Below are 12,941 nucleotides of genomic sequence, written 5' to 3'. Positions count from 1 at the left end.
TTCACTTTAGTTTATTGAGTGGTTTAAAGAGGACCAACCACCAGGATTTTCCTATATAAACTAAAACCAGTGCTATACTTCCGCTATCATGCTGAATCTATACATACCTTTAGTTGTGAGATTGGATGTATACTTTATGAAATATAGGCAAGTAAAGCTTGTGAAATGCACTGTTACTTGATTGATAGGTGCAATGGAATAGCTAATATGTGGGTCGGGTTTTGCTAGTTATTCCCACCCCTGTCTGTCTGCCTGTCCTTCCTTCCCTATCTCCAGTATTACAAGGGAAGGAAGGAGGGAGGAAGGACAGGCAGGTAAAAAGAGGCGGGCATAACTAGTAAAACCCAGCCCACTTATTAGATATTCTGCAGTACCTATCAATCAAGTAACAGTGCATTTTACAAACTTTACTTGCCTGTATTTCACAAAGTGTACATCCGATCTCACAACTAAAGGTATGTATAGAATCAGCATGACAGCACCAGTATAGACCTGGCTTTAGTTTATATAGGAAAATTCTGCTGGTTGGTCCTCTTTAGCCAGAATGGTGACGGGTCTACAAACTAAGTCCTATGAGGAATATTTACAGGATTGGGAATGTTTGGCTTGCAAAAAAAAGAAGACCGAAAGACTTAATGGCTGTCTACAAATACTGTATCTCAAGGGCTGTCACACTGTAAAGGGATCAGCACTATTCTCATTTGCATTAGGAAAGACTAGAAGCAATGGGTGAAACTGAATAAGAGGAAACACAAATTTGATACTAGAAAAAGCTTTTTGGCAGAGAGGGTGATCAACAAGTGGAACAGGCTGCAACGGGAGGTGGTGAGTTGCCCTTCAATGGAAGTCTTCAAAAAGAGACGACAGCCATCTGTTTGGGATGATATATTTCCCAGAAGAGCATTGCAGCTTAATTCTCCTCACCACTGGCATGCTGGATTGGATTGTCAGTCTCCGCAAGGAGAATATTTTCCTCCTTAGACCTCGTCTTAGCCTCTCATACATCCAGATCAGATCTCATACTTTGCACTGACGAGGGACAACCATCCTGAAACAACATGTCTGCAAATTGAGGTTCTGATCTGGTATAAATCTTAGGTCATATGAAAAAAGGCTCATTAAAGGGTCACTTTTGACTTTTAGGATTGCTACCTCCAGTAGGTGGCACTAGAATTTATCTAAATCCTCAATGAAGAGACAATTGGGATGATATACTATAGTGAATCCTGCATTTAGCAGGGGGTGGTCCAGATGACCCTGGAGGTCCCTTCCAACTCTAACATTCTATGATTCTATGGTTATTGACATATTCTGGCTTAGAACAGTTGAGGAATAGGTCTCAGTACTTTATGGAGCTGTGTACCAAAACTGTCTTTGCAAAATACACCTGATGGTCGCAAACATTTTCTGAAGGCTGGTGATTTCACAAATTACCTCTTTACAAAGCACTTCTGTTGTTTTCAAGACATTTCAGGTTACCACCTGATGCAGCCACTTAGAGATCGCCATGGGGGTGTAAAGCAGTCATTAGAGTAAAAGAGGAATTTTTCCTGTGTGTTCCTTTGTGGGTTTTACTGACCCCAATTTAAATCTACAATATGCAAGTTCCAATGAGAACAAGGAAAAGCACTGAATGAGCTGGTTGTCCAAACTCTTACTTGGTACTATACACTTTTGATACTTGCATTCAACTATATTTTTCTACGAACTATTGATAACTAAATTGACGTATCACAGATCCAGAAATGCCGTATGTTTCCTGTAGTTTTGTTAACTTTTTTTCCAAGGTTATATTCAATAATAGATTTGAAATCTTTTCAATCCTCGAACAAGCAAATCCCGATTCTTCTAATTCACCTACACTAGCTGAGTCTCCAGCTCAGCCTCTAACTCTCGTCTCTCTTATTGAAACTCCATCAACTCGTGCCGTGCTTCCTGGTAACTCTGTTTGTAGGTCTTGTACAGTTCTCTCAAGTCAAGTTGACGATTTCTTCCTTCGAGCTCATGAACTCTGGGACTTCTTCATTGTCCATGTTTAGGGAAATCAGTCACGGAGGCCCCGATTCTCACGCTGTCCCCAGTGACTGAGCGGATTTCCCTAAACATGGACAATGAAGAAGTCCCGAGCTCATGAGCACAAAGGAAGAAATCATCTACTCGAGGGAACTGTACAAGACCTACAAACAGAGTAGCATGCGACAAGTTGGTGGACTTTCAAGAAGGGAGACAAGAGTTAGAGGCCAAACTGGAGACTCAGCTGGTGCAGCCAGAGCAGAGGAACCGGGATTTGCTAGGAGATATCCAAAAATTCAATAATGGTACAAGGTAAGAGCTTATGTTTATTTTGTAAAATCGTGTACAGTAGATGTGCTTAGAATAATGCATGTGTTAGTCATCATTAGAATTACATCTACGTACATTGATGAGCAAAAGGGTAATAATGTTTTGAACTTTTACCTTTCAGGCTCCATATCTCACCATCAACTACATTTTCAAACATGAGACTACCTTAATTTTATAGACAATCATCGTGGCTATCTCATACATAAATTTGACTTCCAACTATTTAGCATATGATTAATTATGCAGATTCTTGTCAGGTCACTGCATTGTTACCGTTTTGCTCCTGGTGTTTGAAAAATCTTTTTTTCCTGTATACTACAAATTACAACCAATTTTCACATTTCCTAATAGCTTAGTTTGTTATTTGGTTGATTCCCAAGTTAAAGGTTTTGGGTTTGAATTGAGGAAAGCGATGAATAAGATTTCCGAAGAAAAGAGTAACAACAACATCCAGTTAATCGATAGCAAGATCTAGCAGTTCTGGCGCAACAAACGCGGCAGTGGAGGCAGCTCATATGCTTTGTGATAGTGAGATCACAGATATTTATGCAAGCACGTTTCACAAGTCTGGAGTGGTAATCCAAAATAACTGTGAAGAAGCTTTGACTTCAATATCATCATAAGAAGTATCAGCTTGAGTTTTGAAAAAAGTACGAAACGTGGACAGTAGAAGATTGGAAACAGGCGATTTGGAGCAATAAGACGAAAATCAATAAACTAGGCTCTGATGGTGGCAAATGGGTATGGAAGAAACAAGGGAAAAAGAGGCTAGCAGATCGAGAAATTGAAGGAATTGTCAAGTTCGGTGGAGGAAGCATGATGATATAGGGTTGGTTCATAGCCATAATTATTGGATACTTCACCAGGATCGATGGTGGTCTCAATGCTGAGTTATATGTGAGTATCCTACAAGATGAGTTACTTCTTACACTTGAGTATTATGGGTATGAAAAGGACGACATAGTGTTCCAGCAGGATAACAACCCAAAGCATAGGTCAATATTGAATAAGAAATGAAGTAGAGAAGCTGGATTGGCCCCCACAGTCCCGAGAATTCAACTCAATTGAACGCTCATACGTACAGTTGAAGAAAAAGCTGTATACATAACCAAGTGAGTCGACCAGTATACATCAACATTGGGAACATGTTCAAGAGACCTGGAATCAGATTTTGATCAAGACTTGCTTGAAACTGATGGAGAGCAGTCCAGAAGAATTCAGCCAGTGTTGAAAGCCAAAGGTGGACTTACAAAATACTAACAAAATAATACAAATTAAAATTTAGATTTTTAGGGACAAAACAGTAACAATGCAGTAACGTGACAAAAATCTGCATAACTAATCATATGCTAAATAGTTGCAGGTCAAATTTATGTGTGAGATAGCCAAGATGATTGTCTATAAAATGAATGTTGTCTCATACTCAAAGCTTGTAGTAGATGGTGAGATACGGAGTCGGAGAGTCAGAAGTTCAAAACATTGTTACTCTTGCTTGTTGGTGTAGGTACCCACAAATGTTACACTTAATGATATTTGGCTTTGATTGAATTATGCACAACATTTTCCTTGTGTAGAAAACATTATGTTAATTCCAATCAACATTATACAATCAAATATACATGGTTCAGATTGTATAACTTGAAAAATGTTTATCTGAATGACACTGAAATCTTGATGACACAGTAACTTAAAATAAAGGTGTGGAACAGGATCTCTAAAACTGTGGTTTAATTTTTGTATTATTTTATACATCAATTGGCTATAGATACTTTCAGGACTAATTTTTTTTTTACCTAAATGTATGAATTTCAAGGTAGAATCAATTTTTACAGTAGGGTTTCGGTTTCGTTAAAAAATTTGAACCATTTAGCTTCTACAACCTTTGTGTATCACAGTACATAGCTGGCTGCATAAAAAGTAACAATACATTTCAAGAATGAGCTTGCTCTGACTTTCACCAGGGACTGTGACCCTTAGGCCGCTTTCACATTGCGATCCTTTCACCGTTCAGTGGTCCCGTCAGGGGTTTTGGCCAAGCCCCCTGCAAAATAGGTTTTGAATGTATGCGCTGATTCAGCCACTGACCGTAATGGTGCAGACAGGAGTCACCAAGTGCTCTGTCAAGCACCATTTTAGGGAGTATATGGCTACTGGAGGTTGACACCTAAGACGTAGTAGACTGCGCCTGGGTGTCCGCCTCCAGTAAGAGTATGCTCCCAAAAATGTTGCCCGACAGAGGACACGGTGACTCCATCTGCACCACTGTAGCCAGTGGCCCAATCGGCGCACACGTTCGAAACCCGTTTTGCGGGGGATTTGGAAGGAAGCCCCGACAGGACCAATGAACGGGGAGAGGAACACAATGTGAAAGTGGTCTTACATTTACAAGAAGAAACTTTTTTAAGCTGAAGTGCAACCAAAGCTGAACTTTGATGCGGTCATAAAACAGCCTTATAAAATTTATGGGAAGAGAGGTAAGGGAGGAAAGGTCTACAAACTGTCATCAGAATGGGCCCGCTGATAGATATGACTGTTAACTCATTCTGCAGCCTTCTATATATTATAATACACAGACATCCCAACACCAGTCCTCAAGAGCAACCAACAGATCATGTTTTCCAAATTTCCTTAGCATTGCATAGGTGAAAATTCCATCACTTTGCAACCTTAAGGGCACACATACCAATCTCATACCCGACACCCCCAGGTGTTTCTGGTGCCACCACCAGCCAGAACTATTCAGTTGATGAGCTGCACAGCTCCATTGATGGGAAAGTGTCCGTAGAAAGGATCTGCACATCTGCCTTCTATGGCCACTATTCCATTGACAGAGTTGTCTCCAAAACAGAATAGTTCCAGCCGGCGGGGGCACCAGGAACAGCCGATTGGCCTGGGTGCCGAGTGTTGCACCTTTACCGATCATGCCTTGTTGAGTTATCGTAAGGATAAAGGATGTTAAAGTCCCAAACAAACTCTTTAAGTGAAAAAAATACTCGTTAAGGAACACTTTATTAAAAATATATACATAATCCCAAAATAATGAACAATACAATAAACAATGGAACACACGCATTCTCAAGTACACAACTGTATACTTACCCTGAAGATGAAGTTTGCTTTCTGTGCTTTGTAACAGCACAGAACTGACTGAATCGAGATTGTCATAGCTGCTACACCCCAGCGGTCCAGTACGAGTTTCAGTGACCTAAAAAGATTCAACATGGTCGGAACAATATAGGATCAGAGACAAGAGCATGTTATACATTTTTTAAATATTAGGCAATTAATTATATTTTCTCTGTTGTTCTAATTTATTCGAGAAGTATTTTTTTCTCCCTAAATTCTTTCTATTCATAAAGTCTTCCAAACAGTGTTTTAATCTCTTTGATTTCAACTAATAGAAACGCTATTGAGAACAGAAATCCGGAGTTTGCAAGAGATATGTGGTGGCAAAAGTTTAGTCATCCCCCATAATAGTGAATGGGATAATGAAGGGCTGTATCTGCAAAGTCCTATTTTACCACTGTGAGTAAATTTGTCGATAAAGCTGACAATGTGGTTGTCTATGTTATTCTTTAGCCTGTTGCTCTTTTTACAGTAGACCAGCAGAGATGCCTTTAGATTCCATAACTAAGATTTATTATTACAAATCAATGGTTTTAATTTCCAGAATGAAAGCAGGGTTTTTTTAACATTTTTTTACAATAGTCTCAAGGTGGACTGCGGCAGTCTCATGTTGGCACTGTGGAGAGAGAAGGAGAAAAGACGCCATTTGGACTATAGAGGAATGGTAAAAGATAGCTAAATGAATTGGTGCTTTTTATTACTTTATAACATACTCACCCCTTAAAAAAAAAAAGGTGTGGATGATGGACAATATCTTTAAATTCTTATTAAATCAATAATGAATAAGACTATGAAAACTACTACTAATAATAATATTAAGAATTATTATTATTATTATTATTATTATTATTATTATTATTATTATTATTATTAATAAATATATTGTATATAATTACATTATACAATATACAAATTATCTCTCCATGAATGGAGACAAACTCTAGCACAGCGCCACCTATTGGAAGTAGCGATCCTAAAAGTTAAATGTGGATTTTTAACAATCCTTTGCATATGACCTAGAATATATAAGCCAGATCAGAATCCCAATTTGCAGACACGGTGTTTCGGGGTGCTTGCCCCTCGTCAGTGCAAAGTATGGGATGTCTGATCTGGCTCATGAGAAGCTTTGTGGGGACCACGGGGGAACACTATTCTCCTTAAGGAGACTTTGCAAGCCAGTCTGGCTGCCAGTAAATTAAGGGGACTTATAGCTGCAATATAATACATATGTATGATCTGATTAATCAATCTAACCAGTAATGATGATGATGATGATTATTAATAATAATAATAATAATAATAATAATAATAATAATAACATTTACTGTGTATATATATAACTAAATTACACAATATATGTAGAATTTGATTCATTATTTTAATTATTAAGGATTATTATTATGGATAATAATAATAATAATAATAATAATAACAACAACAACAATAATAATTATTATTATTAGTAATACAATTTACTAGCATATATATAGTGAGATATATATATATATATATATATATATATAAAGTGATATACAATAAAATATATGTATAATCTGATTAATCACATATATAATTATATTTAATTATGATAAATTTTATATATATATATATATATATATATATATAAAAATATATTATACAATGTAATATGCAGTATCTATCATCTCATTAATTAATATGGTTAGTCATTATTATTATTATTATTGTTATTATTATTATTATTATTACTATTATTATTACATTTTAAAAATCTAACTTAATTAAGAATCTGTAATTATAAATATAATAATATTTTTAAAAACAGGGTATTAATGTGAGCTAATTAAAATACATTGGATTTAAATATTGGTGATTAAGCATTTGGTAAAACAAAAGTAGTCAGCATGACCAGCTGAGGGAGGATTCTCCGGTCATGATGTCTGTGTAACCAAACCCCCTTATCCTCTAAAATTAAACACACGGACTGCATGCGACTTGGTTCAAATGGCCACAGCAGCCTTTTTTATTGCCTATTGTTTTACAGACTAGTACCTTAGGGACGCCGTCCAACGGGCGACCCAAAACAACCACATAACGGTAACAATAGACAATAACATTTACAATACCCCCCGGGGTAGGCCCAGTCCACTACTACTACTCCCCCTGTCCCCGGCCGCAACACACCGACCCAGAGACGAGGTGCCAATCACCCACGGATTGACCCCCACACTTTGGCAGAACCCCGTGCCTGCCACATCCCGGAAACCGAGAGCCACCATACCAAGACAATGACTCCCGGTCCAGCCACCAATCACTTCCAAACCTCTGGACCAGACCTACCCCCACCGCTACTGTGACAAAAGGTATCCCAACTACCCAAAAACATCTCCCACATGACAACACAAAGGGAGGGTGGGCGGGGATCGTTCGGCGTCCGGAAACAGAAGAGGAGGTAACTCCTTCCTCTCCCAGCTAACCCTTTCCCTGCTCCTCCTCTTCCTCCCCGGCTAAAACCATCCCCCAAAGCCATATTAGGCATATACCACTGTCCCTATTAACCCATCACTCCCTACCTCCCCCTTGGTCATGTCGCCCCTCCCCCCAAGTGGGTCCGTGGCTTTCTTGACCAGCTGAGGGAGGATTCTCCGGTCATGATGTCTGTGTAACCAAACCCCCTTATCCTCTAAAATTAAACACACGGACTGCATGCGACTTGGTTCAAATGGCCACAGCAGCCTTTTTTATTGCCTATTGTTTTACAGACTAGTACCTTAGGGACGCCGTCCAACGGGCGACCCAAAACAACCACATAACGGTAACAATAGACAATAACATTTACAATACCCCCCGGGGTAGGCCCAGTCCACTACTACTACTCCCCCTGTCCCCGGCCGCAACACACCGACCCAGAGACGAGGTGCCAATCACCCACGGATTGACCCCCACACTTTGGCAGAACCCCGTGCCTGCCACATCCCGGAAACCGAGAGCCACCATACCAAGACAATGACTCCCGGTCCAGCCACCAATCACTTCCAAACCTCTGGACCAGACCTACCCCCACCGCCACAGGACAGACCACGTGACACCTTACGTGGCCTGGACCCGCCACACACCAAAAGCACGCTCCACACCATCCTGCAGACCCAACGCCCATAAATCCAGACCGACCTCGTTGAGGTGCACACCATCACCCCTCCGAAATCGCCAATCAGCCGGCTCCAAATCCCTGTGCCGTACCACAATCCCACCATTCCTGGTCACAAACCTAGCCACTACCCTATTCACCTGGGCCCTGGCCTTATTAACCTTCTCCACCGACCGAGCCCCTCTCCATGCCAACCTGGTCACTATGTCAGACCATACGACCAGCAAACCAGGATACCGCTTCCACAACTGCAGTAAATCAATCTTTATGTCTCGGATCAAATCCCGCGACGCCCTGGCACCAAGATCATTACCCCCCACATGCAATACCAGCACATCCGGGGGCCGCTCAACTTTACAATGGAAACGAAATTCCGGGACCACCCTGCCCCACTCCATGCCCCGAACTCCGATCCATCGAACAGTCGCCTGCGCACGATCCAAACCCAGCTGTCGACCATTCGGGCGGACCTCCGCCCGACGGGCACCCCAAAATACGAAGGAGTGCCCCAAGATCCAGATCAGGCACTTCCCTATAACAAATAAAACAAAACGAAAATATCAAAACCAATAACAGCACAACCACCAACACATCAAAAAACACCCCTTTCCTCAAACCTTCCGCACGTAACCAAAGTCCCATGATGCTACAACAACTGCGGTCTCACATACCGCCGAAAACAAGAAGATTCCCATCTACCAATACGCTTTACCACCTCATCTCCAAGCCCCCAACGGGCTGCCTCCGTTGCTGCACCAATTCGGAATGAATGCGACCCGAATTCCTCCGGGCGCTCCCCCGCGTTACGTAGACTTAGCCGCAGCACCGCCACAAACTGAAACCTCGACAAAAACGACCCATTCAAATGCCGCAACAACGGGCCAGGTAAGCCTCCCCTCACGGCCATAAATCTCTCGACTAAACGCACAGGGCACAATTCCTCTCCTGGAACCGCATATAACACCACCAATCTACCACGGCCCAGCTGATCCATTTTTGACCGGCGAATCCGGCACTCCACCTGACTACTGCTCACTTGCACGTCCTCAAACATCAAACCACCACCCGTCACCCTGGACGGGCTCACCAGCTCGCCTATCCGGAACGCCCCATAAAAAGCGAGACCGAAAGCCGTTGTAAATAGAACCGTCTCGTACACAGACTCACAAATGCCGCTCAGGCCACCCACCATCCGTCTCAACAAACCAAACGATACAGGGCGCCTCTTGTCCCTCTCCCGTACGCCACGGCGAAAGCCCCGCAAAGCCTGACGAACCCGAAAATCCTGTGAAACATCACGCTCCCCTCTCATTTTTAACCAAAATGCCACTGCCGACACCCGATGTGCCACAGCCGATGCCGATCGCCCGGCTGAAAAATCCGTACTCACCAATGACAACAAAGCCACCAAGTAATCCACGCTTTCCCCACCAAACATCAGACGCAACAACTCCTCCCATTCAGCCCACACCTTAGCATACCGGCACCAAGTCACCTCGGTCACCGAGTTCCGAATCAAGTCTGAGATCACCGCCTCACCAGATGCCACAAATCCTCGGGGCACTCCACTCCAACTTCGTCCGCCCACGGCAACAGCGCCCGAAACCTGCTGAACTGAAAACGAGACAAAGCATCAGCCACCTCGTTGTCAACACCCGGAACGTGCCTTGCCACTACCTGCACATTCAACTGCAGACATCTCAACACTAAATGCCGCAAATACACCACCACCGGCTCCGACTTAGCAGACAAGTTGTTAATCGCGTGCACCACCGCCTGGTTATCACAATGAAAACACACTTTCCTTCCGGCAAAGTGCGACCCCCATAGCTCCACTGCCACTACAATGGGGAATAGCTCTAACAGAGCCAAATTCCTAACCAAGCCGCTCTCCCGCCACGCCTGTGGCCACTGCCCGACACACCAATGACCTCTGAAGACAGCCCCAAACCCGGCCGACCCCGCCGCATCCGTAAACAGCTGCAACGCCCCGTTAGACGCCACCCTCTCCATCACCAGCGTCCGGCCGTTGAAATGCTGCAAAAATTGATCCCATACTTCCAAATCGTCCCTGATCGCCTTTGTGATCCGCACAAAATGCGCCGGCAACCGTACCCCGGCCGTCGCCGTCGCCAAACGCCTCGCAAACACTCTCCCCATTGGCACAATTCTGCAAGCAAAATTCAATTTTCCAAGCAAAGACTGCACCGCCTTAAGCCGCACCTTCTTCGCCGCTTTTACCCCTGACACTGCGGACCTCAAATCACGGACCTTCTCCGCCGGCAACCTGCATTCCATAGCAATGGTGTCAATTTCAATTCCCAGAAAACACATCACCGGCGCCGGGCCTTCCGTCTTATCCGGCGCCAAAGGAATCCCGAAACTGGCCGCAACTTTTTGCAACGCAAATAGCAAACCCGCACAAACCATCGAACCCGCCGGCCCGACACACAGGAAATCATCCAAGTAATGAATGATGGACGTAAGCCCGGACACGTCCCGAACCACCCACTCAACAAACGAACTAAATGCCTCAAAGTACGAACACGAAATGGAACAGCCCATTGGCAAACAACGATCAACATAATAACTGCCATCCCACCAGCAACCCAACAAATGCTGACTATCTGGATGAACCGGTAACAACCGAAACGCTGCTTCCACATCCGCCTTTGCCATCAATGCACCCCGCCCCGCCGCCCTAACCAGGTCCAACGCCTTATCGAACGACACATAATATACCGCCGACAACTCCGGCGCAATGCCATCATTCACCGATAACCCTTCCGGGTAAGACAAATGATGAATCAGCCGAAATTTATTCCGCTCCTTCTTTGGTACCACCCCCAACGGTGACACCACCAAATTCCCGCACGGCGGGGCGACATAAGGGCCGCCCATCCTGCCCAAAGCCACCTCCCTTTCCAGCTTCTCATCCACCACTTCCGGGTGATCCCGAGCGGAACGCAAATTACGATACGGCGGAACCGATGCATTAACAACCGACGGAATATGAAAACCATCCGAAAAACCAGAACTTAACAACGCCGCCGCCTCCTTGTCCGGATACCTATTTAAAAACGGAACCATCACTTCTACCTTCACCGGCGTCGTCCCTCTTACCAGCCCCATCACCAGCCTTTCCTTTTCCTTTTTTAAAACATTTGGACAAGCTATGTCCCCCCCCACATCCGGAGCATTCATGCTTAAAACGGCACGCCGCTCCAAACCTGCACTGCCCTTCATTGTACTGCCAACACAAACCTTTCTTGAAACTTGCCGGGGACCCGGCCCCCCCCGAACCCCCGGCGCCCCCCCGAAAGGGCTGAGCCGGTGCCGACATCAATCGCATCCATAAGGAAATATCCTTATGGTCCCAACGCATATCTGGCCGCAATGCCTTCCGCTGCCTAAATTGCTCGTCGTAGCGCAGCCACGCCAGTCCGCCATAAACTCGATAAGCCTCCCCTATCGCATCCATGTAGCCGAACAAAGCCGAACAATGCTCCGGCTCCTTCTCCCCGACCACGCTCGCCAAAATCGCAAATGCCTGTAGCCAGTTGGCAAAAGTCCGAGGAATAAGCCTATAACGGCGCTTTTCCTCCTCGTCCTTCTCCTTTTTGGAATCACTCGGCTTAACCCTATCCAAATTAAATTTCTCCAGGGGAAGCAGAGAAAATATCTCCACATATTCCCCTTTCCAAATTTTTTCCCGCACCTCCTTCTTTAAATGGGCCCCCAGCGGGCCCTCAAAACAAACATAAACTTCGCTTTTAGCCCTATCATCTAAGCGCACCACCTCATCCTCCTTCTCCTTTTCCTTCTCCTTTTCCTTCTCCTTTTCCTTCTCCTTTCCCCCCCCCGTCTCACTCCCCCCTTCGCCCCCCCCTCTACTCGCACCCGCTCCGTCACCCCCCGTCGCCGCCGAGGCCCCTAAACCGGCTGCACCCACCCACGCCGCCACCGGCGCCTGGGCCCCCTCCCCCCCCCGCTCCCGAAGCCGCCGCCAGCCCCTGCAACAGCCCCAACAATTGACTCCACACTGCGAAACCAGCGGGCGCTGCCGTAGCCGCAGCCGCCCCCCCCCCCGAAGCCCCCCGCCAGCGCAGCCCCTGCCGCCTCCGCGGCCGTCTCACCCGACCGCCGCTCGGCGTCTCCCGAGACCGCCGCCTCGCTGTCCTCCGTCTGTCGTCCATCCGACTCCTCCGAACCGAAAGCCTCTTCCCCCTCCTCGCCGCTGGCCTCATCTTCCATCCGACATCCGGGGGGCGCCGCCGCAGCACCCCCCCCACCACGGCCGCCAGACAGGGCCGCCGCGTGGGCAGAGTCATCCCCGCTCCATCTC

The 12,941-nt window shown here is 45.1% G+C and overlaps 1 protein-coding gene across 2 annotated transcripts in view; it reads right to left on the bottom strand.

Moving 5' to 3' along the window:
• The window catches only part of BRINP1 (BMP/retinoic acid inducible neural specific 1), a 359,809-nt gene that overhangs the window by 149,258 nt on the left and 197,610 nt on the right, over positions 1-12,941 (bottom strand). For both annotated transcript variants that reach the window (XM_075324082.1, XM_075324081.1), the window contains exon 5: positions 5,443-5,548. In XM_075324082.1, the coding sequence (XP_075180197.1) occupies positions 5,443-5,548 (106 nt within the window). The remainder of the gene's footprint in view (positions 1-5,442; positions 5,549-12,941) is intronic.

This window comes from Anomaloglossus baeobatrachus, chromosome 9 (genome assembly GCF_048569485.1).
Source record: "Anomaloglossus baeobatrachus isolate aAnoBae1 chromosome 9, aAnoBae1.hap1, whole genome shotgun sequence".
In the NCBI taxonomy this organism is placed as follows: Eukaryota; Metazoa; Chordata; class Amphibia; order Anura; family Aromobatidae; genus Anomaloglossus; species Anomaloglossus baeobatrachus.
This window is presented reverse-complemented; position numbering and strand designations above follow the sequence as displayed.